The sequence below is a fragment of the Penicillium oxalicum genome, chromosome IV (assembly GCF_001723175.1).
Source record: "Penicillium oxalicum strain HP7-1 chromosome IV, whole genome shotgun sequence".
Classification (NCBI taxonomy): domain Eukaryota; kingdom Fungi; phylum Ascomycota; class Eurotiomycetes; order Eurotiales; family Aspergillaceae; genus Penicillium; species Penicillium oxalicum.
Genome location: NC_064653.1, coordinates 1,899,436 through 1,922,957, shown reverse-complemented (window position 1 = coordinate 1,922,957; position 23,522 = coordinate 1,899,436). Strand labels below are relative to the sequence as shown.

Genomic DNA, 23,522 nt, shown 5'->3' with positions numbered 1-23,522 from the left:
ACATCGTGACGGGCCCTAAAGGAATAGTGGTTTGCAGGACAGCTGCACCTGAGGATCGCGCGACCGTCGCCCTAATGCAGCGTCTCAACTGTCTTCACATCGCCGGGGCCGATGGTTGGGTTAGAGCTTGCTCGGCTACTACCGTTAGGCGTTAGCCCCCTGTCTCCATCACACGCAGGTCATCACATCCGCGGCTGTACTGGCTGGCGCTTTGCACTCGTGCCGACGAATCTCCGCGCTCAGAGTCAAGAGAGCATCAGATGCCCCAGCAGCTCTGTCCGATCGATAGGCTGTCCAGCGCTTAGCTGGTCTACGCCCCCCTCGACTCGGTGGTTTGGGTTCTCACTGCTTGGGCAGGCAGAACCCATGCTCACGTGAGTCCACCCCAATTTCATAGGGTCAAAAGATTCCCTCAAGGACGGTGGACACACGCGCGAGAGGATATAAATGAGGCTGGTATTTCGAGCCAAGTCTCTACATTTGTGAGAGCTGGGTCAGCTGATGCGGGGGTGGGACAAAACTGTGTTTCAAATCTCCAATCCTGCTCATGTTTGTCCAAATGATTTCTCTCGGTGCCCGTCAGTCTTGGCCAGTCCACATCAAGGAACTGCGCTCATGATAGAATTGGATGCAGTCTGTAATATTCTTGCAGTGGGTATCATCTCTGGACACACGGCGTCTGTCTTGAAGGAACCGGCCGCCCTTCAGTTTAACTATCGTGGTGGGTCAGTGGGACAAATGGTGGTGAAATCGTCCCAGAGAACTCGAGCTGGACGCCACCATATCGGCCTCACCGCCCGAGAGTGTCCTGAGGAGCTTCAATCAACGACCCGTCAAGAGCATTCAAGATCATCCGCTTCTCTGGGCGTAGGCCTGTGAGGCCGCAGGCCGCAGTTACTGGACATTCATGGTCCCATTGGTACAGGAGTGAGGGGGACAACAAAAGCACTCTATGGCGTAAATCTTGGCGTACGATCAGCCAGATTATTCGTTTCAGCGAGATCATACCTTTTTCGACTCATGTCTCCTGTATAGATTTGAGGCGATTCGGTTAAAGCTCCAGCTCGTGCTCAGCTAAAGGTTGTTTGGAGAATGTAGCCCTGCCACTCACTGCCGAACCATTTATCTATCGCAATTGAGGCCTCAAAAGACCGTTTCGACCTAGGCGACATGAACCCTGCGCTGCTGAGTGATGAACACGTCCGAGCGTTTTGGATCGGCACGTTGTTCAGTAGATCACCGGATCAAATTCCGCTTACGCGCGTCTCTCCAAGCTCAGATTGAGCAGTACAGATGCGCCAAGTCACCCCAGAATAGGGATGCGAATATTAGGGAGGCATGTGACTGTCGTAATAGAACCCTTGAATTGCTGTCCTCGGGTCTGGATTCCATAGGAAAGCTCATACTCAACTCTGTGAGGTACCAACCTTGTCACGCAAAGAGTGCACGCTCGCCAGGAGGTCTTGTGATTGGTCAAAGCTGCTGTCGAAATGATTCGAGCCGCCAAGAGAATGATGATCGGCCCGAGAACTTTCTTATCCCTTGGTCTCCACACTACGCCTGGAACATCACCTCCTGACCATGGTAATCGTGGGTCACAGACAAAATATGTTGTATCAGGGTCGAGATACACCTAGAGTATCAAAAGCTTTACAGTTTCTGGCAACTTTGAGAAAGCAAGGATGAGAATCTGCAATGAAGGGTTCATTTTGTGGAGAATCCCAAAGACTCACAGAGACCATGTGCGCGCGCTGTTGTGCTCCAGTCTGTTTGTCCTCAAAGTGATGGATGTGCTGACCAGGTCTCAGGTCTGTCTAACTCGTCCTTGACCCTTGCAGAATGTTGCAGCAATTGCACTTGATAGTCTAGGGTAGTAGATGGCGGAGAAGGGAATGGAAGATCTTCATGCCTTTTTCTGCTAGACTCACTTATAGTGAGGGTCGGAGAGGCTGCGTGTGTGCTGCGCTTATCTGTGCTCCTGCGGAAGGCGTGAACGATAAGATGCGGTGAAAGCAGCCCAGAACATCGCCGGAGGCAGCAACGATAACCTTTTCGTCCAATGATTTGCAATCATGATCGACCGCCCGTCCTTTGGTGGTCAACTGGTCTTCCACAAGGCCAAATGGTGATATGTCCACACAGTCCCTATGCTGCCACGATCGCCCGATCATACACTGGAATGAATTTACCCTCTGAATGTCTCCCTCCCTCTATTGAGCCTCTGGTCTGATAAATCCTTGTAAGCAGCATGTCTTTGTGCAAGGAATTTAGGGATGTCCCTTATCTTGCGCTTTAACGAGACTGAATCCTTCATGTCATACGAGCGGTAACGACTGATCGGTGGCGTCATTGTGTTACCGAATCGATCCCGATGAGGACCAGCGGAATAGTCTGGGAAGGCCAGGAAGTCCAGTCATTAGGGGAGAAGGTGGTCGCGACTCACATATCATGCATCCAGTATTATGAGCTCTGGTGCAAGGTTATCTGAACGGTCAGACATCTGCACCGTGTGTCTGATAGTGATCGTTGGATAGGTAGTCTCGAGTACTATCAAGATTCCGACAAGCTTATCGTCTCTTCCTCGTTGGTTGCACGTGAAGAGCATGTACATCATGAATACTCCATGTAGTACATCGTGTGTAACAGATCATCCATACACGTCACTGACTATCAACATGTACACTACGAGACTACATCTTGAACTTACGTAGAGCACCGGCGGCTGGTCGTTGATAACTTGGTATCTTTCGTCTTATCCCCCACCAAATGGCGTACTGATCCACCTGCTCCCAGTGACTCGGTGAAACTTTGCGTCCCCATTGTCTCGAGTCTCGACTCTGATCCTGACTATCATTATTCGATGTACAGTCAGCTGCCTGGCCTGTAAGATGCCGCTCTGGGTCAACGTGACCCATATCTTTCCACCTGGAAGAAGGACCCACTCCCGTCAGAGAAGAGACGCTAGAAACAAGGAATAAAAAAGGGAGGCCGCAGTGAAGAAGAGCAGGCAGAGCAGAACGGACTGCCACACCAATCAATCATGAACGGATGATAAAAGAAAAAGGGGGGGGGGGGGGGGGGGGGGGAAGAAGAAGACAAAATTCAGACATACCAGATTGGGCAAATAAAATAAAATATTACAAAAAAAAGAAAGGAAAAAGGGAAATAAGGCAAAAGAAGGATCAGACCGCCCTGTTTTTCGGGACGCCTCCCAGACTCTCGACTGCTCAGACGGGTTTGCACTCTCTTGCCACCCCCAGTTCTCCGCTCCACTCATTTGCTTCGATTGTCTTCGTGACGCCAACTTTCCTTCTGAATCGCTCGAGAAAAGCCTCTGCTCCTTAACGACCAACCCTTCCCCACCCACCCTCTTGACGAACCGCCAACTCGCGCATCTGCTTCCTTTTTGCTTTTCTGCGGGATTTTTGATGGTTTTCTTTCTGACTATCTGACAACTTCCTGAATCGTCCTGGACCTCGACTCTGCCCACTCTCATCAGCCAACCATCGCCGGCTCCGCTTCCCTTTCTTCCGACCATCGCGGCCTGACCAATGTCCCATCCATGTCAAGCCCGCCGCCCGCTGCCGAAAACACTCTGCCTGACCCCCTGGTGACACCTGCCACGCCTGCTCATCATGATTGCTCAACGTGGACCGAGCGAGAATGGCCAAACTCACGTCACCACTCTGCCGCGCAGGGCCAACACTCATGCCAGGGGGCTCAACAAACGCAATCTCCGTCGCGCGCAGAATCCCCCACAATCACCCAGCAATGGGCTCAGCCCACTCCTGCGACGGCCCTCAAAAGGACATCATCAATCCCGTTGGAGAAATTCCCCCGCCCAGACAAATCTGCAAATTACTCCCCTCAACTATCCGAACGAGACAGCATCTTCGCGACGCACTACCTCCCCTCGGATAGCGCCGCCACTACCCCACACATCCCCCGAGGTCCCGGCGGACAATGGCCAGGTCAACGCAATCCCTGGTCTAGATGATACACCCGAGTCGCTTGGCCCTTCTACCCAGGTCTCTCCCCACTGTGTTCGTGTCACCCCTTCCCACATGGAAGTGGACGTTCGCCGACACTTCCCATTGCGCTCCGCTTCTCTGTACTCCACAACGAATGCTGGTGGTCTGTCTCGACTGCGTTCATCCATCCTGTACGGAGCGAAGGGGCCGGCAAGCGAGACGCAGACCGCTCTTCGCTCCCGGTTGAAAAGCTCCGCGGACGCATCGACCAAGGATCCTCAGGCTTCTCGAACCGGCCCGTCGGAGCGCAATCTTCTCCCCTCTGCGTTGGATCATGGCTCTCAGCCACTATCATCCTTGACGCCCTCTGGAGCCGGGCAGGCCTGGTCCGGGGCGAGACCAGAGCCAAACCCTGACACTTCCTCACGAACAGAAGCTGCCCGGGGCATACCGCTAGAACAGAGCTCGAGCAGAGGTCGTCGAGGTCGGGTGGACAATTCAATCGAGGCAGACCTCAGCAACGTGGAGCCGGCTTCTCACGTGCGAAGCCGCAAGTCTAGTCATTTTCTCGGCTTGTTCAAGGAAAACACCACCTCGCCAGACCGCAAGCGAAGAGAAGATCGAGCTCATCCACACGATGAGCTGCCGGGTCAGCCTGCTCACGCAATGGAACCAGAGCACTCGAATCTGCGTGTGGCGGCAACGGAGGCGGATGGGGAAGACAGCCTGCTTCGAAAAAGCATCTCCCTCCCGTCGCTCTCAGATGGTCACAGGTTTGATATCGAACCGCAGATGGACAGCACCCACCAGCGGGCCGAACGGCACGACGAGGAGCCGCAAAAGCGCCAGCCATTGGCCTTGCCGCGCAGCCTCTTGGAGGAAATTCGAAATTTCCACCTCACTCCCGGTGGAGGACGCGGATCTTCTTTCTCTAAGAGCATTCCCACACAGTATGCTGAACGAGGCCGCGATTACTTTCAGCAAGAGCCTCACGTGGATCGGTATTCCGAGTCCCTCAGCTCGGTCGAAGAGGCAGAGCGTCTGCCATCAGAGCGCTTTGAGGAGGACGAAGATGAAGAAAAGGAGCAGATTTCGTCTGCCGTCTACTTTCCCCACGAGCGGGTAGCGGTGTCTCAAGAGGGAGACGGCGAAAACCCCATCCTCACCGATTCGGAAGCGACCCAGCCTCTCCAGATTTCCGCGGCGGAGCAAGGCCATGAGTTGATGTTGGTCCCCCAAGAGCCAGACGCTTCTTCAGAGCAGGAGGGTGGTCACGTGGACATCTCCTTCCGCTCCAGGACCGAGAACAAGACGCTCTACGGAGAACTCGGAAACATTCGGCACCCACCCGAGAGTGTGCCGGAAAAGCCGTTGACGGCAATTTCGGAGCGCAGTTATGATTCCACCTGTGAATCGGAGATAGCGTCAGCGGACGAAAGTGGGCTCTCCGTGCACGACGAGTCAAGTCTGACCGACGACCCAGAGATAACCCCGACGGCCACCCCCACTCAACGCTCTCGATTCCCACCCAAGCCCAAGCCAAAGCGCAAGGCCGCTGCCCCGCTTGGAGCGGTCGAATTGAAGCCCTATCGACACCAAGTTGGCGGCCATACCACGGTGTTTCGCTTCTCGAGGCGCGCAGTGTGCAAACAGCTCAACAATAGAGAGAATGAATTCTACGAAAGAATTGAGAGGAGGCATCCTGACATGCTTGTGTTCCTTCCTAGGTATGTATCTTGCTTTGTACATCCCCCGCAGATTCATCGCGTGCGTGCGAAACCATGTTCTGCGTTTAGAAGAATTTCACCTCCGGTCGATTCTGACTGTCGTTCTGCAGATACATTGGCGTCCTGAACGTCACTTTCTCAAAGACTTCCAAGCGCTCAAAAAATGCGGCCGACCAAACGGCCCAAGAAGCAGCTGAAGGTCATCAACCGAATGGGGCTTCAGTCTCCCACACCCCATCAATTCAGACCCCGGAGCCTCAGCGAATTGTGAGCCAGAGTCAGGTGACCGGCGTGATTCCCAAAGTGATTCTAGAGAATAACAGGCATATCATTCCGGCCGACCTTTTCTCTCGCGGCCATCGCCCACGACTGTTGGATGACACCATGCTGGGGCGCCCTCGCTCCGCGGACGGACTGGGAAAGCTCTCCACCGAGTCTGATCCGTCCCTGAGAAAACGAAACAAAATTTGGGGCGCCACGACGGTCAATCGAAAACTCCAAGAGCAAGTTTTGCGGGAAGTTTTCAGCCCACCAGCAATTCATCATCACCGCCGTCATCCTCGCGGGCACTTGCAATTGCCGCGAACCTCCTCCGACATTGTGCGTCGGCGTGGCAATCTGTCCGAGGACCACACCGCGAGCAGCCGTACGTCTCCATTGGCCCTGAAGCAAGACTCGCCCGTGGCTGTGAAGAAAACTGTACCCCAAGCTGCCGAAGGACAAACCTTGTCTTCTTCAGCTTCGACAGCCTTGGATGAGAATCGCAATCGTCTCGAAAAGGTGAAAACGCAGGACGAGCCAACCCGGTCGAGCTCACTGAGCCGTGGTCAGCAAAAGCGCCGCCGGCACTCTGGAGGTGGTCTTCAACGCCGAGGCAGCATTAATTCGCAGAATCCCGAGCTGGTGTTCTTTGATGACGAAGGATACGGGGGTGATAAAGAAGATGAAATTTTCTCCATGGATAGCGACGGGCCCGCCGCCGTGACTGACTCCGTCTTATTCAAGCCATCCTCGTCTCCTTCCTCGGTGAGCACTTCTCTGTCCAACCATGGACCAGGAAATGATCAGAACGACGCAGCTTTGGAGACGCCCAAGCAAACGTCGACAAAGGAAGAAACTGAAGATGTAAGCACTCTTTTACCGAGCAATCCCAAAGAAGCGCAGCTCAGCAAGGATGAACGTGTTCAATTCTTCCTACTCTTGGAGGACCTGACCGCCGGTATGAATCGACCCTGCGTCTTGGATCTGAAAATGGGCACTCGGCAATACGGGATTGAGGCCACTGAAAAGAAGAAGAAGTCGCAGCGGCGAAAGTGTCAGTCTACAACCTCACAGCAGCTCGGTGTCCGTCTGTGCGGAATGCAAGCCTGGAATGTCAAGAAACAAGAGTACATCTTCGAGGACAAATACTTCGGCCGCGACTTGAAGTCTGGCCGAGAATTTCAGGATGCATTGACCAGATTTCTCTTCGATGGGGTGAGCTACGCCAGTGTAGCAAAGAAAATCCCCATCATCTTGGAAAAGCTCTCTTTGTTGGAACACATGATTCGAAAACTGGATCGATATCGTCTCTACGCGAGTAGCCTTCTGATTCTATACGATGGCGAGCAAAGCTCCCCTCCACCACCCACGCCCGGGCTCCCAGGCGAGGCTCCGCCTCTTCACCGTCGGGCCTCTGACGATGGCCATAACAACGTTGATGTACAGCTCAAGATTGTGGATTTTGCCAACTGCGTGACCGGCGAGGATGAATTGCCACCAGATACGCCGTGCCCACCTCATCACCCCAATGACATTGATCGAGGGTATTTGCGGGGTCTGCGGACTCTCAAAATGTATTTCCAAAGAATCATGAGAGAGGTGACCCAAGATGAATTCGTGGAGCGAGGTGAAGGCGAAGCCGTCGCTCTCGGTTCGCGGCCTGTTGCCCGCGATGCCTCTTCTGATCAATTCTGGGATGAGACCGTGGTTGAGACTGACGTCGGTGAAGTCAGCTTCTGATTTCATCTTACCCGGCGCGCGTCCCCAGCACTCACGGTCTACCTTTGTCTCTTTTCTCTTTGATTCACATATTTCCTCTTTTTTTCCATTCATCCCCCCGTCTTCTCCTCCCCGCCTCCCCCCCCTTTTGATCCTCTTCTACTCCTACGTCTTTTCTTTCTTTTTCTACCTTTTCTTTTGGTCGACACTCAATAAGGGTCCGGATGGAGTTTGGTTGGTGCTTATTTTCATTCTGATTTCTGATTTTCACTTTTCCCAAGTTCGATTCCCGGTTTGCGCGATTTGATTCTTTCCTGTCTACTCTACTCGTTTGATTCTGTGTTCGTGTTCCTAAGGCAGACTCCACAATATGAGGGTGCTATGAGAAACGAACTTGCTATTGATGCTTCGACGACCCTTTCCACCGCGTGACTTGATCTCGAGAATGCAGTCGCTTTTCGCTGTGCGTCTTTTTGTTCACCTATTCTTATCTTATTTTCTCTCGGTCTCGTTCACTGCCACCTTCGCGTTGCCTCACTCTCACCAAGCGTTTTCACTTCTCGAAGTTGTCTTATTGGAGATTCCCGGTCTTTAGGCCATCGACTGATATTCACGCGGCGAAAGAGGGCGGCAAAACATTCCTGCGGCTCTGTACATGGGAGTTTGTTTGAATTAGACTATACATTGGTGGGATTATCTGTTTGTTTGGCGCTAGGCTTTGCACCTTCTCCCATGATGGACCGTGTTGGTGGAAGTGGCTGGGTAGCGAGAGCGACTTGGCATGTGTGAGTTCGTGCTAGGAAGTACAGTAGTTGTTAGATTAGTTTTCTCTTTGGGTCCTTTCCACATCTGATGCCGAGCAATGGTCGATGTTATTACTCGAGTCAGACTAAGTCCCCTGAAGCCTCTACCTTGTCGATTTTCTCCGTCCCTTTTCCAATCCACCATTAACCATCTCCGCAACCTTGAGATTGATGTGATTTTCGCAGGCATCTTTCGACGTAGAGGCGTGGTGTGCCAACTCAGTCACAGGATGCTAGCTCGCGCTTGTTGGATGTTTCAAAACATGCAGAAAAGGTGTATTTATTCCCCGGCAATGAAAAAAAATTGATAGGCAACAAGAAAAAAAAAAACGGGATAGGTACCTAGTAGCTCAAAGCACGACCTGGGTAGTATATGAAACGATTGACAGACTGCGGTCAACCTCCAGTTAAATAGAGGCTCTCTGTCCTGATATCATCATTCCATGTTGGACGGTTGGGCCAACGAGAATATGTATATTCCAATGGTTCCAACTCTACGACACTTGTCTGATCTGGGGAGTGCTAGGCCAAGGACTTTCAAAGTTCAAATCTGGTAGGCTGGCTTGAAGGTACCCTACAAACACGCACCTACGTCAAGAGGTCAAGGTGCAACAGTAGCAGCTTCACTAGCTACTGCATACCTACCTCACGCTTTAGACCAGTTCTCTGGTTCATAAACCAAACCCTTTGCCAGAACAGGGCCGCGTATTTGTCATTGAACGGCGTTTGCAAGATACGGTTCAAAACATGCACCTGGGGAATGCCCGCCCTTGAAGATCGACCAACATACGTACTTGGAAGACTCCTGGGTCTTCGAGAGAATGTCGGTCAGCATGAAGGTGACTCGAAAGTGGCTGTTGTTGTCCGGCAGTATGACCTCGACCATTCACACAGATCCGGTATATCAACAATCATCGTAATCACAATGACTTCCTGGTCCTGAATGAGTCATGGATATCATCGTGATCCCAGAACAATAACACAGCATCGTAATTATCCGAGCCGACCGTTCAACGTGGACCGTGCTGGCAGTATCACGTGCGCGGCTGATAACCGCTTTGCCCCCCAACGTCGGGCGTGCCCGCATCTCTCCGCCTCCACACGATCGAGTCAGCCCAACTGGAGCTGCTCCCTGCAAGAGATTCTACTCGACGTATTCGGACGGAATCTGGAAAAGTTTCAAATGTTCCGAGATACAGCCTTGCAGCCTTGATTGTACCAGTATAGGCCGGATGCGCAGCCGCAACACCATCAATGACGTAGCGCCGCGCAAACCAGAGTACCAACAAGTTAATCCAAACCAGCTGACCCAGTGTGAGCTATCCCTCACGCTCCACCTGCAGTCACGGAGCAAAGTCACGGAGCTCCTATTAGGCTGATCTTACCCCGCAGGCTGGGGCTCGCAGTAAGCTTACAATCACCACGAGAATTTCCATCTTCATTTTGTACCCATCTTCCCGCCGAGTCCTCCTCTCGGCACGCCCGACACACATCGACTGTAAGAATACTTGTACAGTCAACATGCCCGGCACCTACGGCCAACCAGAACAGTCTATTGACAAGCGAGACTTTGACGCAAACCGAGCTCCTCTGCTGAGCACAGATCCGGACGACCCTAGTGAGGAGTGGATGCCTAAACCAGGCCGATCGCGACCTGTATCGAGTTATTCACGTCGCTCGGGGGAGAGTCGGCGCATAGCGGGGAGTGAGGATGGTCTTCTCAGCGATGTGGTGGAAGGCATTGTCGAGCGCGATCGGGAGAAAATGCAAAGGGAGGTGATTCGGGTCATAAGCTTTGTCTGGAGTGTTGTGACTTGGTATGTCTCTTCCGACAAGGTGCAGTATGAGAGATCATTCGGTCTTGGCTAACGGTGTTTGTGGCCTAGTCTTGGAGCCGGTAGTATTACCGCCTTTTCGCTATATGGTCATCTGTTCCTCACCCGGCTTCGATATACTCAGCTTCAGGTGAACGCCGTGTCGATCGCGGCCGAGGTTGCCTTGTACCTACTTGCGCCCCTGTTTGGATACCTGTGTGATCGGTACAGCCCGTCGCCCTTGGCACTTGCCTCGGGCATTCTGTTTGGAGTGGGATACCTTGTTGCGGCTTTGGTGTATCGAAGCGGGCCTCCCGTAGACGCTGGTGGTTCGGGATGGCCCTTCTGGATGATGATTGTGGCCTTCATCGCTATTGGGATGGCCACTAGCTGCATGTATTTGGCTGCCGTCTCGACATGTGCCAAAAATTATGGCCGAGGCAAACACAAGGGTGTCACGCTGGCTGTCCCGATTGCCGCTTTTGGCCTCAGTGGGATGTGGCAGAGTCAGCTTGCAACGTATGTACTCTGCGAGCGAAGTTCCGATGGCACCCGCGGTGATGTGGATGTCTTCCGGTACTTTGCGTTCCTGTCGATCCTATTGCTGGTCATTGGAGTCGTCGGAATGTTTGCTCTGCGCATCGTCGATGGTGATGAGGAGAAGTACATCGACGAAACGGTTGAAGAACTGGAACGAAGTGGCTTGCTCGAGGAAAGCGAATTCTTCCGACCGCGAAATGAGATCCAAGCCGTTCTCGAGTACGGCACGTTTGGGGACAATGCGGATGATCACTCAATGACTCTTTCCGAGGAAGAGCGCGAGCAGCACCGTCTTGGAAAGGAGCGAGAAGAGGAGGAGCGCCGCAAGAAAAACTGGCTGCTCAACTATGAAACGCGAGTCTTTCTTCAGGATCCCACAATGTGGTGGCTCGCAGCGGGATTTTTCCTGGTGACGGGGCCTGGGGAATCATACATCAACAACGTGAGTTTCCACCTATACGTTTCGAAAACATACAAAGATTGACTTTTTGTGTTCAAATGTAGCTTGGTACAATCATACCGACTTTGACACCACCTTCTTACGAGGCAGACGCCTCGCCTCCCGCTGGTCTCCCATCGACTCATGTCACCACTGTGGCTTTGACTTCAACTATTGCCCGCCTCCTCACCGGCTCTCTTTCGGACTTTTTTGCGCCGTCTGCAGTCCATCTCTTCCCCCCTTTACCCGAAAACGCTCGCCTTCGGCCAGTCCCATCCAACGACAAGCGTCCAACCATCTCCAGAATGCTGTTTCTTCTTCCCTCTGCTTTTCTCCTGGCAATCGGCTACCTGATTCTCTCCACTCCAATTCCTTTGCACCAGCCCCCCATCTTTCATCTCACCACCGCTCTCGTTGGGTTCGGCTATGGTAGCGCCTTTTCTCTCACCCCCATTATCATCTCGGTGGTATGGGGGGTAGAGAATTTCGCCACGAATTGGGGCATCGTGGCCATGATGCCGGCTCCCGGGGCAGCACTGTGGGGTATCATTTACTCCGCTGCATACCAGCGTGCGGTCAATGGAGGTGCTGGACTGGGCTCTCCCGAGGGAGAGTGCCGTGGCTGGGGGTGCTATGGACCGTGGTCTGTTGGCTGCACAATCAGTGTCTTCGTAGCCATTCTGGCCTGGGTAGTGGCCTGGAGAGGATGGAAACGCAAGGGCGTTGTTGTCTGATATAGGACGATGAGATTCGTTTCTTTGTCCTTTTCCCATATTCATTTATCGGCGTTGGGGGTTTGACATCTTGCATATAAGGGTGGAATGTTCTCTACTATAGAATGGAGAGTGAGAATCTTCACATGGATCTTCATCTATTTTTCTCGGTCATATAACACGCTACCACTCAACGCCGAGGAATGTCGTCCCAACTAGGCGACCTTGTCCGGAGTATACATTGGATTGAGTAGGAGGAAACAGGTAGGTGTTCTCTTGAAAGTCCAGAGCCAGTCTCGCACTCAAAGCACTCTAAATATCGGTGGACGAAGGGTCAAGTCCAGTAAACACTTTATACAACCGTCTGCTCGCAGCTGGCCCAATACGAGCATCGGACAAAGCGCCATTTCTATTTGCAGATTTCTATAACAGATCCCAAGCTCGATCAGCATCTGTCGCTCAAGAGGGAATTGCAGGCGCCCTCGGGATACATTAGCACATACCTTGACGTCTTCCAGCATTCCCGGTCCACGCATCTGCATTGCCTGGACCAAATCAGTTACACAAGAATATTGTGCTGCAATCCCATACGCCATGGAGGCAGTCACTCGATTGACTTCTTGGAGCATCTTCACAAAAGTGTCCTGTTTGCCGTCGCCGGTCTTGACCTGTCCGGTTTCCATGCAAAATGATGCATCATGGGCATTTGATCGTTCCCATCGATATAGATTGGTAGATATGTGCTCTGTGAACAATTTGATCCACTCAGCAGACTCTGGCGGGGCCGCAGTATGGTGAATGAGACAAGAGTGCGCGACTTGCAACTCGAGAAGACCATCCTCAACCAAATCCGGATCAACGGGGGGCGTATCTTCGGGTTTGCGCTTGGGTTTCCTCCCTCGCCGGGAGGTTGTGGTCTCCTCGGGGACAGTTGTCTCCGGCACGGTCTGGCGTAGCACTTCAGCTACATAAGCCCTATTACGAGCATTTCCGTGTTTCCTCATCAGAGAAGTGAGTCCCTCAATGAGATAGATAATCGTAAATCCTGGATATGCACTCTTCAACTTTAAAACATGCTCTTCCAGGGATTCTGTTTCTGCCTCTGCGGCAGAGTCGACAAGCATATCCACAAATTCCTGTGCAGGTACTAAACAAAGCAGTTGCTTCTCTTCGGCAATATGGAATGGTGCCGGCTCCCAATGGCCGACTTCGTCATTGTACTTGGCATTCATCTTGCGACGCCACTTGACCACGTTGCGAATCGGACCGGTAAAGAAATGATGCTCGACATTCAGCCGTTTCATGTATTCGACAGATTGATTGCCAACGCTCGTATCCTTGAGAGAAATTGACATATCAAGAATCATCTCTGCAGTGGAATTCTTTTTGTCCGTTTTGAGTTTATTCACATCTGCAAGGTCAGCTGCCAGCTGCTTTTCCCTCGCCTTTTCCTCTTTCAACTTCTGCTTTCGTTCTTTCTCAAGTTTCCGCTCAAAGTCTTTCTGGGCTTTCGCTTCAGCACGCGCCTTTGCTCTGGCTTCTTTTTCTTCCGCGCTGAGTTTGCCAGATTTCTTCAGCAACGGCCGAGGCGGCTCCGGTTCATCAAGGTCGTCAGATAAACCGCCAGCGACTCGATTCCCTCGGATAGCGATGTAGGACTTTCGAGCAGCCGGTGCAGATATTCCTTTCCCGGATCCATTCCCACTGGCGGTTGGCTCGGTCTCGATGGCGGACAACAGTGCAGCGGTTCTGCTGGAAAACTGGGACGTTGGAGCAGAATCTTCATCTGAGGAGACGCTGAACGGGTCATCAGCGCCAGCAAAGACGAACGGGTCGCTGAAGTCTCGTATCTCATCCCGAACAGTACGGGAACCTCCACTCTTTGTTGGCGGCCGTGAGCTCTCGTCGTCGCTGTCATCATCAAGCGTGATTGGATCGGGTCTGTTGCTGGTTGAATCCGTAACTTTTGTAACGGGTCTCCGGGAAGGCTCGGGCGCAGATGATGTAAAGATGATCGGGTCGAAGTCGTCAACCTCACGCTCAGGATGGAGTGTCTGAACTTCTTGCTTTGAAGGTGGCAGAATCTGGTCGTCGTCGGAGAAGGAAAAAATATGTGCATCGACTAGCTGTGCTGCTCTAGCCACATTTGTCTGACGTACGGTCGAATTCTGCTCGCCACTCAAACGGCGTTTCTTTGCGGGCTGGTCAGGCACAAAGTCGGAGAAACCGGAGACATCAAAGATCGAATCAGACGAGATCAGCCCCAGACTGGCTGCCAGTCCAGCTGGTGCCGGTCGCGGCTTCGGCGATACATGTGTCGATGACTTTGGATCTTCAGGAAGAGGCGGATCTGAAGAGATGAGGTCGATCACCTCACGCATGGTGGATGGATGGGCGACGACACGAGGGGCACGCGCATTGGCCCAAACGCGGTGTCGCGGAGTCATGTGACTTCTAGATGGTGTCCGAGTCGTACAAGCCATGGACTGTTAGATGCTGGTTTTTTAATGCACTGGTGGAATAGAACGATGAAAATGGGGGTCTTTTTGTTTGAAAAAGAAACAGAGCCACCTAGAGCCTCGAAAGTAACGTCGCCAACATGACTGCGGAAATTGCAACCAAAACGGCAAGGGCAATTGACGCTTGCTGCCAACCATGGAAAGCACGCCTGTCTACCGACAACATCTTGGATATTTCCTCTTCGAGTCGACCACCCATTGCGGTCAGTGAAAAATGGTCATGAACTCTTGCCTTCCCCGCAATGGCCATTCGCTCAAGGTCCTCCTCGGACAAATGATACAAAACCTTTTCCATGACCGCCGTCCAATCTTCCACCGCCTGGACGTCACGAAGCCAGCCCGTTTCACCTTCGACGACTGTCTCCAACGGGCCACCTGTGTTGGACGCAAGAACGGGTAGACCAGCAAGCATTGCCTCGACGGGTACGATGCCAAAGTGCTCATTCATTGGCGTGTAGAGAAGCAGCTTTGACTGGGCCAGTAATGTGTTTTTGAAAGCTGTTGGGACAGAAAGCAAAAAGAGAACATCGATCTCATCAGGAATGGACAGGGCTGAGACGACCGTCTTGGCCGTAGCGGTTTTCAGCCCGAGGCCTTTGGCGAGATCATCGAGTTCTTGGTGATACTGGACATTTTCCTGAACACGATTGTCGTAGCCACCTGCCCGTGCAGAAACCCGGTCAGTATGTAATTACGACGCCCATATATTTTTAATTGCAATGAAGAGGTGCAAAGAGAGATGAGGGAAAAGGGGTTCTCTCACCAGCAACGACCAATCGCGTGCCTCTTCTTTTCTCAGGACTCAAGCCATGGTAGGCTTGAATAGCTAATCCCGTGTCCTTCTTTCGCTCGAAGCGATTGATGCTGAGTAACAACTTCTTTCCCGCCCAAAGCACATCATCTTCTTGTTTGGTGGGCGCACTCTTGTCTGGATTGGTATCAACGCACGGGTAAACAACCTGGATGTCACCGAGCTTGTCGGCCCCAAACACATCGTGGACGACCCCGCGAGAGAAGTTGGAATTCGCAACCACTCGATCAGACGCACTCATTGCCCATCCCTCAAACCAGTCAAATGGGTATCGATACAACAGCTTCGCAAAGCGTAAAAGAGACCCGCCTTCATTTCGCCGGGCAAGCAGTTGATCCGGGAAATGGCAGTAGAATAAAATCCGCTGGCGCCGAGATTTGCGAGGTTGCGCAAATGATTTCAGCACGGGAACACATGCCGGTAGCTGGTCCACAATGAAAATATCATCTTTTTCCTCCGCTTCAGCACCAGATCGCGATTTCAGCTCCGTCAGAAGTGACACAGTCAGATGCAGTTGGCGCAGTGATGCCATAAGAATATGGAACCTTCCGAGGAAATTCGATGGGAAAATGGTGTTCCCACGAACTTGTACATTTAGTGTACCATCGCGGGCTTCGTCAAAGCAGTGCGTCTTGTCGCAGTGTGAGGTGTATATTGTGACTCGATGGCCATTGTTCTGAAGAGCCAGCGCAACATCAATAATTAGCCGCTCAGCTCCGCCAATCCCAAGATCAGGATGAATTATAATGACGTTCGCTGGGTCAGTGCTTGGCATGGTGGTTGCTATTTTCCCCATTGACACTCATCGATGCCCCGTCGTCAATCAAAGAAGTCTGAGCGCGTGCCGCGATAGTTGCGATTAAGACACGTGGAGTACGTCATCACATGACAAGCTTCTCAGCAGTAGTCAAGTGCAATGTTTCACGTCCAACGAGAGTGTTCTACGATCTCTTGTTCACGGAGTCTTAGATTTCTTACTCGCAATTATGTGCATGCATGCCTCTCTCAAGTGTTAATTAAGTTGATCTTCACGTGACGGAATCCCTTCGAAGTTGGTGTCGTGGCAGAACTATACCGGCAATGGAAGGAGCCCTGGCCGAACCTTGGGCAGACACCCCTTACAAATGAAATACATGGATTGGAGAAATGTACAATTCAGGTGAGCTGAGTCACCTTCAGAATGTGCTAATAGGTACTAAGCGGGCAAAGAGTAGTCGTGAATGAAAAAAAAATCAAGATAGATGCACCGCAACGTTATGTGAGAGAGCACATGGGATAATATAAAAAGAAAAGCAGAAAAAAAGCATGATGGATCTGTACATAAGTAATACCCACCGTATCCAAATACAACAGGTAGGAGAAGAAGAAAATGACGGGGCGAAAGAGGTATCGAAGTAGAAAAGCAATGTCAAAAATGAGGCCGCATCTCACGGTACAGGGAGCATGCATGTAATCGGGAGACGGCAACCAGTTTCATATCGGAGGTAGAAACAACAGACAATTGTAAACAAGAAAAAAAGGGGGGGAATATCAGAAAAGGGCGATTGTAAGCATGATTATCCATGGTCGGCGTGGTAGAGACAAAAAAGAAGTAAGTGAAAACACGGCGCTTCTGCAGAGACCTTGCAGAGATTCTTGAAATGAGTTGGCGTCGCGGCCAGCGTGCTCATGATCCTAGAAGCAGTTGAGTGTGCTCTTTTTCTTTTTCTTATTCAGTGCATTCATACGCTCCTCCAGCTGTGCCCGAGCAGCTTCAGCTTCTTTGCGTGCGCTTCGCTCCTCTTCAACAGCTTGAAGAGAAAGTCGCGCAGAGTTGCGCTCTTTCCTGAGACTGGCAAGCTCGTCCTCAAGAGCCCAAGCCTTTTTCTTCCAGCTTTCACAGTCAGTTTTAACTTTGTTGCTTTGCGTCTCAAGATCGCCCAGGGCTTCCTCGAGAGTGGCAGTCAACTGCTTCTCTGCGTATAAATGCTTCTCGATAGTCCGAATGCGGGCTTCCTGATCCTCAACAATTTGAGCACTGACAAGTTCCCTGCTGGCGTGACGAGAATTGGGCGGAGATACGCTGCTACTGCCATTAGTGGCAGATGCAATAGTGGGGAGAGGAGGTAGCGGGATGGCGGGAGGAGGGGAAGGCAAAGACGCTGCAGATGCACTCTTGCGGAGGTTGGAGGTCAGAGAGCTGCTGCGGTCATGAGAGATGTCGCCGGTACCGTTCTTCAGTTGAAGCTCAAGCTGCTCGATGCGAACACGATAGGTTTCAATATCCCTTTCCAGAATGATGATCTTGGCTTTGGCATCTTCGAGAGCTTGATCCCGCTCTTGCTGAATGATGGAAAGGCGGTTGTGATGCTGATCGAAACTCTTGGTCATCTGTTCCTCAAGCTCTTCTACTAGGCGGACGCTTTTCTCCTTTTCGGCCATGATCTCTTCCACGAGCGCTTCCTTCTTCTTCACTTGCTCATCTTTCTGGCGGAGTGAATCCTCAAGAGTAGCAACCAAGAGAGCCAATTCATTGACCTTGGCCTCCTGGGCGACATGCTTTTGAGTCAATTCGTCAATTGTGCCGGCCTTCTGTCTCAGATGTTCATTGCTGTCCATCAATTCGGCATACTTCTCCGAGAAGTGTTGCTTCTGGGTTAATACATCCTGTATTTGATCCGGGAGAGTGGCACTGGTGACATCGGCATCGAGCAGAGATGAGACAGCCTTCAGAAGATTGACCAATTCATCACGAGAGTCGGCGATCTCCTTGTGCAGGGACGCCATGGCCTTCTCGTGCTCTGCATCTTTCTCGGTCTGATCAGGGGTTCGTTCCGCAACAAGTGAGGCTCGCATTTGCTGCTCCAGCTCATCAAGTTCACGCCGGTGGGAATTCTCCAGGGAAACCAACTTGTCTTCGAGATCGGCAATTGTGGACCTGTGCACGCTAATTTCTTGTTCAAGCTCGGAGATGCGAGCCATATCACCTCCTGACTCAGGATTGGTTGCCACAGATCGCGTGAGAAGCTGATCTTGAAGATCAGCCTGAGACTTCTCAAGGGAACGAATGGTATTCATGTGGGTAGAAATGGTGCTTTGGTGTTCTTCGATGTTTCTTTTGAGACCATCGACAAGCTCTTGCTGCCTCTCACGCTCCATGTCGAGGGCTCGTGCGATCGCCTCTGGATCGGAGGCCGATTCAATAGGCACGGATCGCTCGGAGCGGAGAGTTTCCACGACTGCCAATGATGACTCGAGCTCAGCGAGCGTGGAAGTGAGCTGATGCTCGGAGGCTTGCAAAGACTCAAGCGCCGTTTTATGCTTGACTCTCCATTCCGTCAATTCTCCTTCTAAAGCATTGATCTTCTTGTCTTGCTCTTCAGTGCCAGCGTCCAAGGCCCGAGTGGCAACCTCCTGGCTCTTCAGCAGCGCCTTGAGATTCTCAATCTCAGCTAGTAGCTGCCTCTCTCGGGTCTCGTGGGCATCGCGCAGGACTTGAATCTGATTTTCTTGGCTGACGACTTGGTCACGCAATTGCGTTACAAGTCCCATATCGATTGACGAGGCCCCTTGCAGACTTGAGCGCTCCCGGGTGAGACCAGAGATGATAGTAGCCTTCATCTCCATCTCTTTCTTCACGTTCTGGTTCTCAGCCTCCAATGATTGCAGACGTTCCATGCGAGACGACAATTCATGCATTGTTACATCCAAATTGGCCTCAAAATGTTGATGAACTTCAGGTTTACCAGAGAGCTCCTCTTGAGCAATGTTTCTGAGCGCAGTAAGCGATCGGTGGGCACGGTCTACGCCAGAGAGGAGGCTTTGACTGGTCATGCGACGAATCATTTTAAAGCCAGGCGTGGTGGGTGGAGTGGACCTTTGGCGTTGAGCTTCCGCTTCCGCCTTGAGCTTCTCAACTAGGGCCAGCATTTCCTCGTGCTCAACTTGCAGTTCAGCGTATCGCTGGGTGATACGGTCAGCATCGGCTTGGTGCTCGGCCAGGACCTTGCGCATTTTGTCTGCTTCTTCGCTGTCGGTAGAAGCGATGATAGTGGACCCGACGGGAGATGCAGGGGTGATAAGGCCGTCATGGTGAGGGTCTTCAGAAAGCTCGCGCAAACGCGGCGACTCCGCGCCCGAGGATAACTCCGATGAGAGCGACTGCGAGAATGAGTGTTGTGCTCCAGACTTCGAGGTCGGAGCGGTGGTTTCGCCTAAAAAAGACACCGGGCGCGACAATTCGTTTTGAACAGCGGAGGCTGGTTGGCGAGCCTGATGGGCCTTGTCACGCTGCATTTCTGAAAGTGCTTTTAAAGCCTCTTCGTACTTGGCCTCGAGCGATTCATACTCACTGAGGGTGTTTTCGTGGCTCAGACGAAGTTCGAAGAGCTCTTGTGTCACAGTCTCAAGCTTGTCAACGACAAATTTGGATTGTGCAGGACTAGCAATAGGGTCCGCGTCCGCAGCCTCGGCGCGACGCGCTTGAAGTTGGTTGGTCACGCTCTCGAGAACCTTAAGATCCTCGCCAGGTGCCTCCAGGGCCAGGTCGGGCTTGTTCCCCTCTTCGGACTCGAAGTCCTCATCTGCCTCCGGAATAGGCTCGGCAAGATCCTCGTCCGATTCAGGAATTGCGGTCTCCGAAGCTTCATTCAAGACATCTAAGGAGGGCGTATGCTTGTGATGGGGAGCCTTTGTTTGCGGAGGAGTTTGGAGTGACTCAGAGCCATCGGGCTGGACCTGTCCCCGAATGCTTTTTTGATCATGCCTTGTGTCTAAATCATGGAGCAGGTTGTCCAAAGCCCCGAGACCTCGTTGGCGCTGGATAACATGCTCCAGTCGAATTACCTCGCGCGTCATCATCTCCATGTCTTGATCAGCTTCGGCAAGGCGATCCTCTAATGTGGAGATATACTCTTCGCATCCGACTTCGTTTTCTCGGGCCCGGCTGAGTTCTTTGCGAAGCTCATCGACAATAGTGGCGTGCTTCTCCTCACCCGTCGAAGCTCCGTCAAGCTTGGATTCAAGCTCATGAAGATAAGACTCCGTGCTTGCCTCGCGGTCCAGAAGCTTCTGAAGCCGAGACTGGAGCTGCGAGTTGACCGTCTCGACATAGGTACATTTGCTCTCGCGCTCGAGGAGGGTACTCTCCGTCGTGGCTAGCGAGGCACGAGTATCAGAAAGAGACGACTCCAACGCCTGGATCGTCTTCTCATACTCAACAACGACCTGTTCCACGGACTCGGCAAAGGATTTTGAGCGCTGGATTCTTTCAATCGAGCTCTTGCCCAGATCATCTGGATGAGTGTCAACCTCACCTTTGGCCGTCGATTCATTGGCCAGTTGGGAAATGAGCTTTGTGTGGCGTTGGCTTAAGGCATTATAACTTTCCTGCGTGTCAAGCAGCTGATTTTGCAGCTGAAGTACTTGTTCGCTCTTGCGCTCACCCCGTTCGACAGACGTTTCTCGGCGATCGGAGCTTTCGGCGTTGCGAATCTGCTGACGAAGGAAGGCCACTTCGGCCTTCAGGCGGTCAATTAGAGCTTGCTTATCACTCTCGTCGGCGACCTGTTGAATGCGGGGTTTGCTCTGAATAGCTCTCGCTCGCTGGGCATATTGAACCGTATTCAGGGTTTCACTCAGGTGAAATTCTGCAGGAGTCACACAGGCAATCATATAGGTCAAGGCGTTACCCCCCAGCGAGTCCTGCAAGAGGCGAGTGAGTTTGGAGTCTCGGTAGGACACATGAGAGCCTGACTGTCGAGAGGAGAGCTGTGAAATGACCTTGCCAAGGGCAGCAAGACCAGCGTTGATTGAAATGCCTTCCCTGGCTCGTTCACCAGAGGCACCGGTGTTCTTCATACGTTCACTTCCGGCCAGATCCACAAAATGAAGCTTGCTGTCCACTGTTACGGTTTCGCCTCCAGAGACCGGGTCCAGGGGCATGGACATTCGTTTTTCCTTCGGGGACATTGGCTGCAGCGTAGTTTTCTTTTGAACGAGATTTAAGCTGAACACGGCGTGAGAGCGAGAGGATTTTGCGTTGATGGCAGTCGAGTCTGTCTGTCGAATGGTTGACCCATGGTTCAAGGCCCCGATCAGATCGTCGACGGAATTAATGTTGACCTGGTGAAGGCCCGTCAGGAGAATGCGACCCTTGGCGTCCTCCCGAATGGCCACCGCACTGCGGTCTGTTGTGGACATCGAGTCGGGAAGCAACAAATCGCGCAATTGCTCGTTGTAAATCTGGAACAGGCTCTTGTTAATCACGGAAGCGGGGACAAACAAATGACGTCCACTTGGGGGCGACGGACCTCGACGTAAGTGGCCTTCAATTGCCAATTTTTTTCAACGGTGGGCCTGGCAAAGCTCGATGCTGAGCTCATAGAGTATCGCTGCGGAGTCCGAAGGCCCGTCGAGCTGGAGCTGTTGCGTGTGTGTTTTGTTCCATCGAGTTTCTCAAACAGGGCTTGCGCGGCGCGTGGGATGATACCTGCAAGGGGACCGAGCGAATTCATTAGCGCTGATGCTTGCGGATCATCCTTATCCTCTTGTGCCACCATGGCGTAACTTACCCATTGCCGATGGCTGGCTTTGTTCGCTTGGCCCTGCCGTGCCCATTGTGTATGACTTTCCCGCGCCTGATTGACCATACGCGAGAATGGAAACATTGTAACCCTGGACAAAAGAGCTCACGCTTTCACTCAAGTACTCCCAGATCCCATCCTGCTCTACCGTCTCGGGAAAGACGCGGTCAAACACGAACAATTTACGACCTTGGGGGACATCGACCGCGACACTCGTAGGACTCGTAACGTGCACCATGGACCGCTGGAATCGCTGCGGGATCAGCTCGTAGCCGGGATCCGTGGGCTTGAGGGGCGGTCGCACTCGGACAGCTACCACCAAGAGACCTCTGTCAGTGAATGTACACAATAATCATTTCCCACGAATGCGCCTCAAACGCCCGGGGGAGGGGACTTTTTTTTCTTCTTCTTCAAAGCGTAGTTGCGCGGCAGATCAGAATACAGGAGAAACCTCTCAGGACCTGGACGTACCAACTTTCACTGCCGTCTTTCCATCCTCGTCGGACGCGCGACTGCCCCCATTTCGACTGCTCATGCTCAAGCGACTATTGCTGCGCGGCGTGCGCATCATCGCACTGATGGGCCGCGGGCGGCCCCTGCTGGTGACGCTGGCGGTGAGACGGTCATTCTCCCCAGGAGAAACCACGCCGGGTGGGTAAAAGGAGGTGATCGGGGACAGACGTCAGTGGAATGAAGAATGGAATGTTCGTCGGAGATTTCAAAGGGTCGGTGTCATCAGAGAAGGCGGAGATGGGAAACTGCCTCAATGCCTAGACTTTGTTCCCGGGGGGGGCAAACAATTAGTCCAGAACTATAGCCCCTTAAATTTTGGGGGAGGTGGGAACAAGCCCAAAATGGGCGGGAAAAAAAATTAAGGCGAACAAAGAATCGGCGCCGAGTGCATTGCGATGGTGTCGCACCAGAGAACTTTTCCACTTGGTCTGCACCGAGAGAAGAGGAGCCAGACTGAGATGAGATCGTACCTGTTCAGCGTCGGTTGGTGCGGTCTGTCAGCTCCAGAAACAATGGATTCGTTGGAATCGAATCCTCCGAGTTTGAGGCCGCGATCATATTAATCTCGGTAATGGTTCGATCCGAGCATTGAGCGGAACGTCTGGAGAAAAAGGCCGTGCACCGACTAACTACGGGCGAATTAGCTTGATAGAGGTTGAAAGGGGGCGACGTCCAGTCGTCCACGATCCGGACTGGAGCAAGTTGGAGTCTGCGATGGATGAGGGTGGAGCCGTGCAGGCCCAAGGATTACCGAAAACGGGCACTGCAATTTGGGTCGTCTCCGTCACGGTCACGGGTTTCGCGGTGTTGATGGTACGTTCGCTAGTTGTTTCTCTCCTACGAGAACCTCCGCATCCTGAATGTATTATTTCTCTACGCCTACCTAACGTTGCTGCAGCCCGCTGTTCTAACAATTCAAGACTTTTGTCGATGCCCCCGGAGTCTGCACGGGAATAATGTCACCACATTGATTGTGTTTCTTTGGTCTTTGCTTCTTTCGATTTGCCTTTCTTTTCCCGTTTCCAGTGGGTGCGCGGCTTTGGTTCAGGGGAAACAACCGCCTAGACTCAACCTTAAAATTGCTCGGAGGAACTGTCAAAGGCACGCGTGGTGTGAGAGTGATTCTCTC

General features: G+C 52.4%; 6 protein-coding genes across 6 annotated transcripts; 2 read left to right on the top strand and 4 right to left on the bottom strand.

Moving 5' to 3' along the window:
- Nucleotides 1-579: 579 nt before the first annotated feature.
- POX_d05441 (uncharacterized protein) lies at nucleotides 580-2,915 on the bottom strand (the record flags this gene model as incomplete). The annotated part of the gene is made up of 2 exons (XM_050114287.1): nucleotides 580-713; nucleotides 2,708-2,915. The coding sequence occupies 2 exons, from the start codon at nucleotides 2,913-2,915 to the stop codon at nucleotides 580-582; spliced, it is 342 nt and encodes a 113-aa protein (XP_049969238.1).
- Nucleotides 2,916-3,635: 720 nt separating this feature from the next.
- On the top strand, nucleotides 3,636-7,699 carry POX_d05440 (uncharacterized protein; the record flags this gene model as incomplete). The annotated part of the gene is made up of 2 exons (XM_050114286.1): nucleotides 3,636-5,698; nucleotides 5,809-7,699. 2 exons carry the CDS (start codon nucleotides 3,636-3,638, stop codon nucleotides 7,697-7,699), a joined length of 3,954 nt encoding a protein of 1,317 aa, XP_049969237.1.
- Nucleotides 7,700-10,002: 2,303 nt separating this feature from the next.
- Nucleotides 10,003-12,008, top strand: POX_d05439 (putative transporter mch1; the record flags this gene model as incomplete). The annotated part of the gene is made up of 3 exons (XM_050114285.1): nucleotides 10,003-10,298; nucleotides 10,368-11,277; nucleotides 11,340-12,008. The coding sequence occupies 3 exons, from the start codon at nucleotides 10,003-10,005 to the stop codon at nucleotides 12,006-12,008; spliced, it is 1,875 nt and encodes a 624-aa protein (XP_049969236.1).
- Nucleotides 12,009-12,299: 291 nt separating this feature from the next.
- POX_d05438 (uncharacterized protein) lies at nucleotides 12,300-14,368 on the bottom strand (the record flags this gene model as incomplete). Its single annotated transcript, XM_050114284.1, has 2 exons — nucleotides 12,300-12,410; nucleotides 12,491-14,368. 2 exons carry the CDS (start codon nucleotides 14,366-14,368, stop codon nucleotides 12,300-12,302), a joined length of 1,989 nt encoding a protein of 662 aa, XP_049969235.1.
- Nucleotides 14,369-14,558: 190 nt separating this feature from the next.
- Nucleotides 14,559-16,092, bottom strand: POX_d05437 (Alpha-1,3/1,6-mannosyltransferase alg-2; the record flags this gene model as incomplete). The annotated part of the gene is made up of 2 exons (XM_050114283.1): nucleotides 14,559-15,166; nucleotides 15,270-16,092. The coding sequence occupies 2 exons, from the start codon at nucleotides 16,090-16,092 to the stop codon at nucleotides 14,559-14,561; spliced, it is 1,431 nt and encodes a 476-aa protein (XP_049969234.1).
- Nucleotides 16,093-16,991: 899 nt separating this feature from the next.
- POX_d05436 (uncharacterized protein) lies at nucleotides 16,992-22,448 on the bottom strand (the record flags this gene model as incomplete). The annotated part of the gene is made up of 4 exons (XM_050114282.1): nucleotides 16,992-21,539; nucleotides 21,608-21,786; nucleotides 21,869-22,192; nucleotides 22,352-22,448. 4 exons carry the CDS (start codon nucleotides 22,446-22,448, stop codon nucleotides 16,992-16,994), a joined length of 5,148 nt encoding a protein of 1,715 aa, XP_049969233.1.
- Between the last annotated feature and the right edge of the window lie 1,074 nt (nucleotides 22,449-23,522).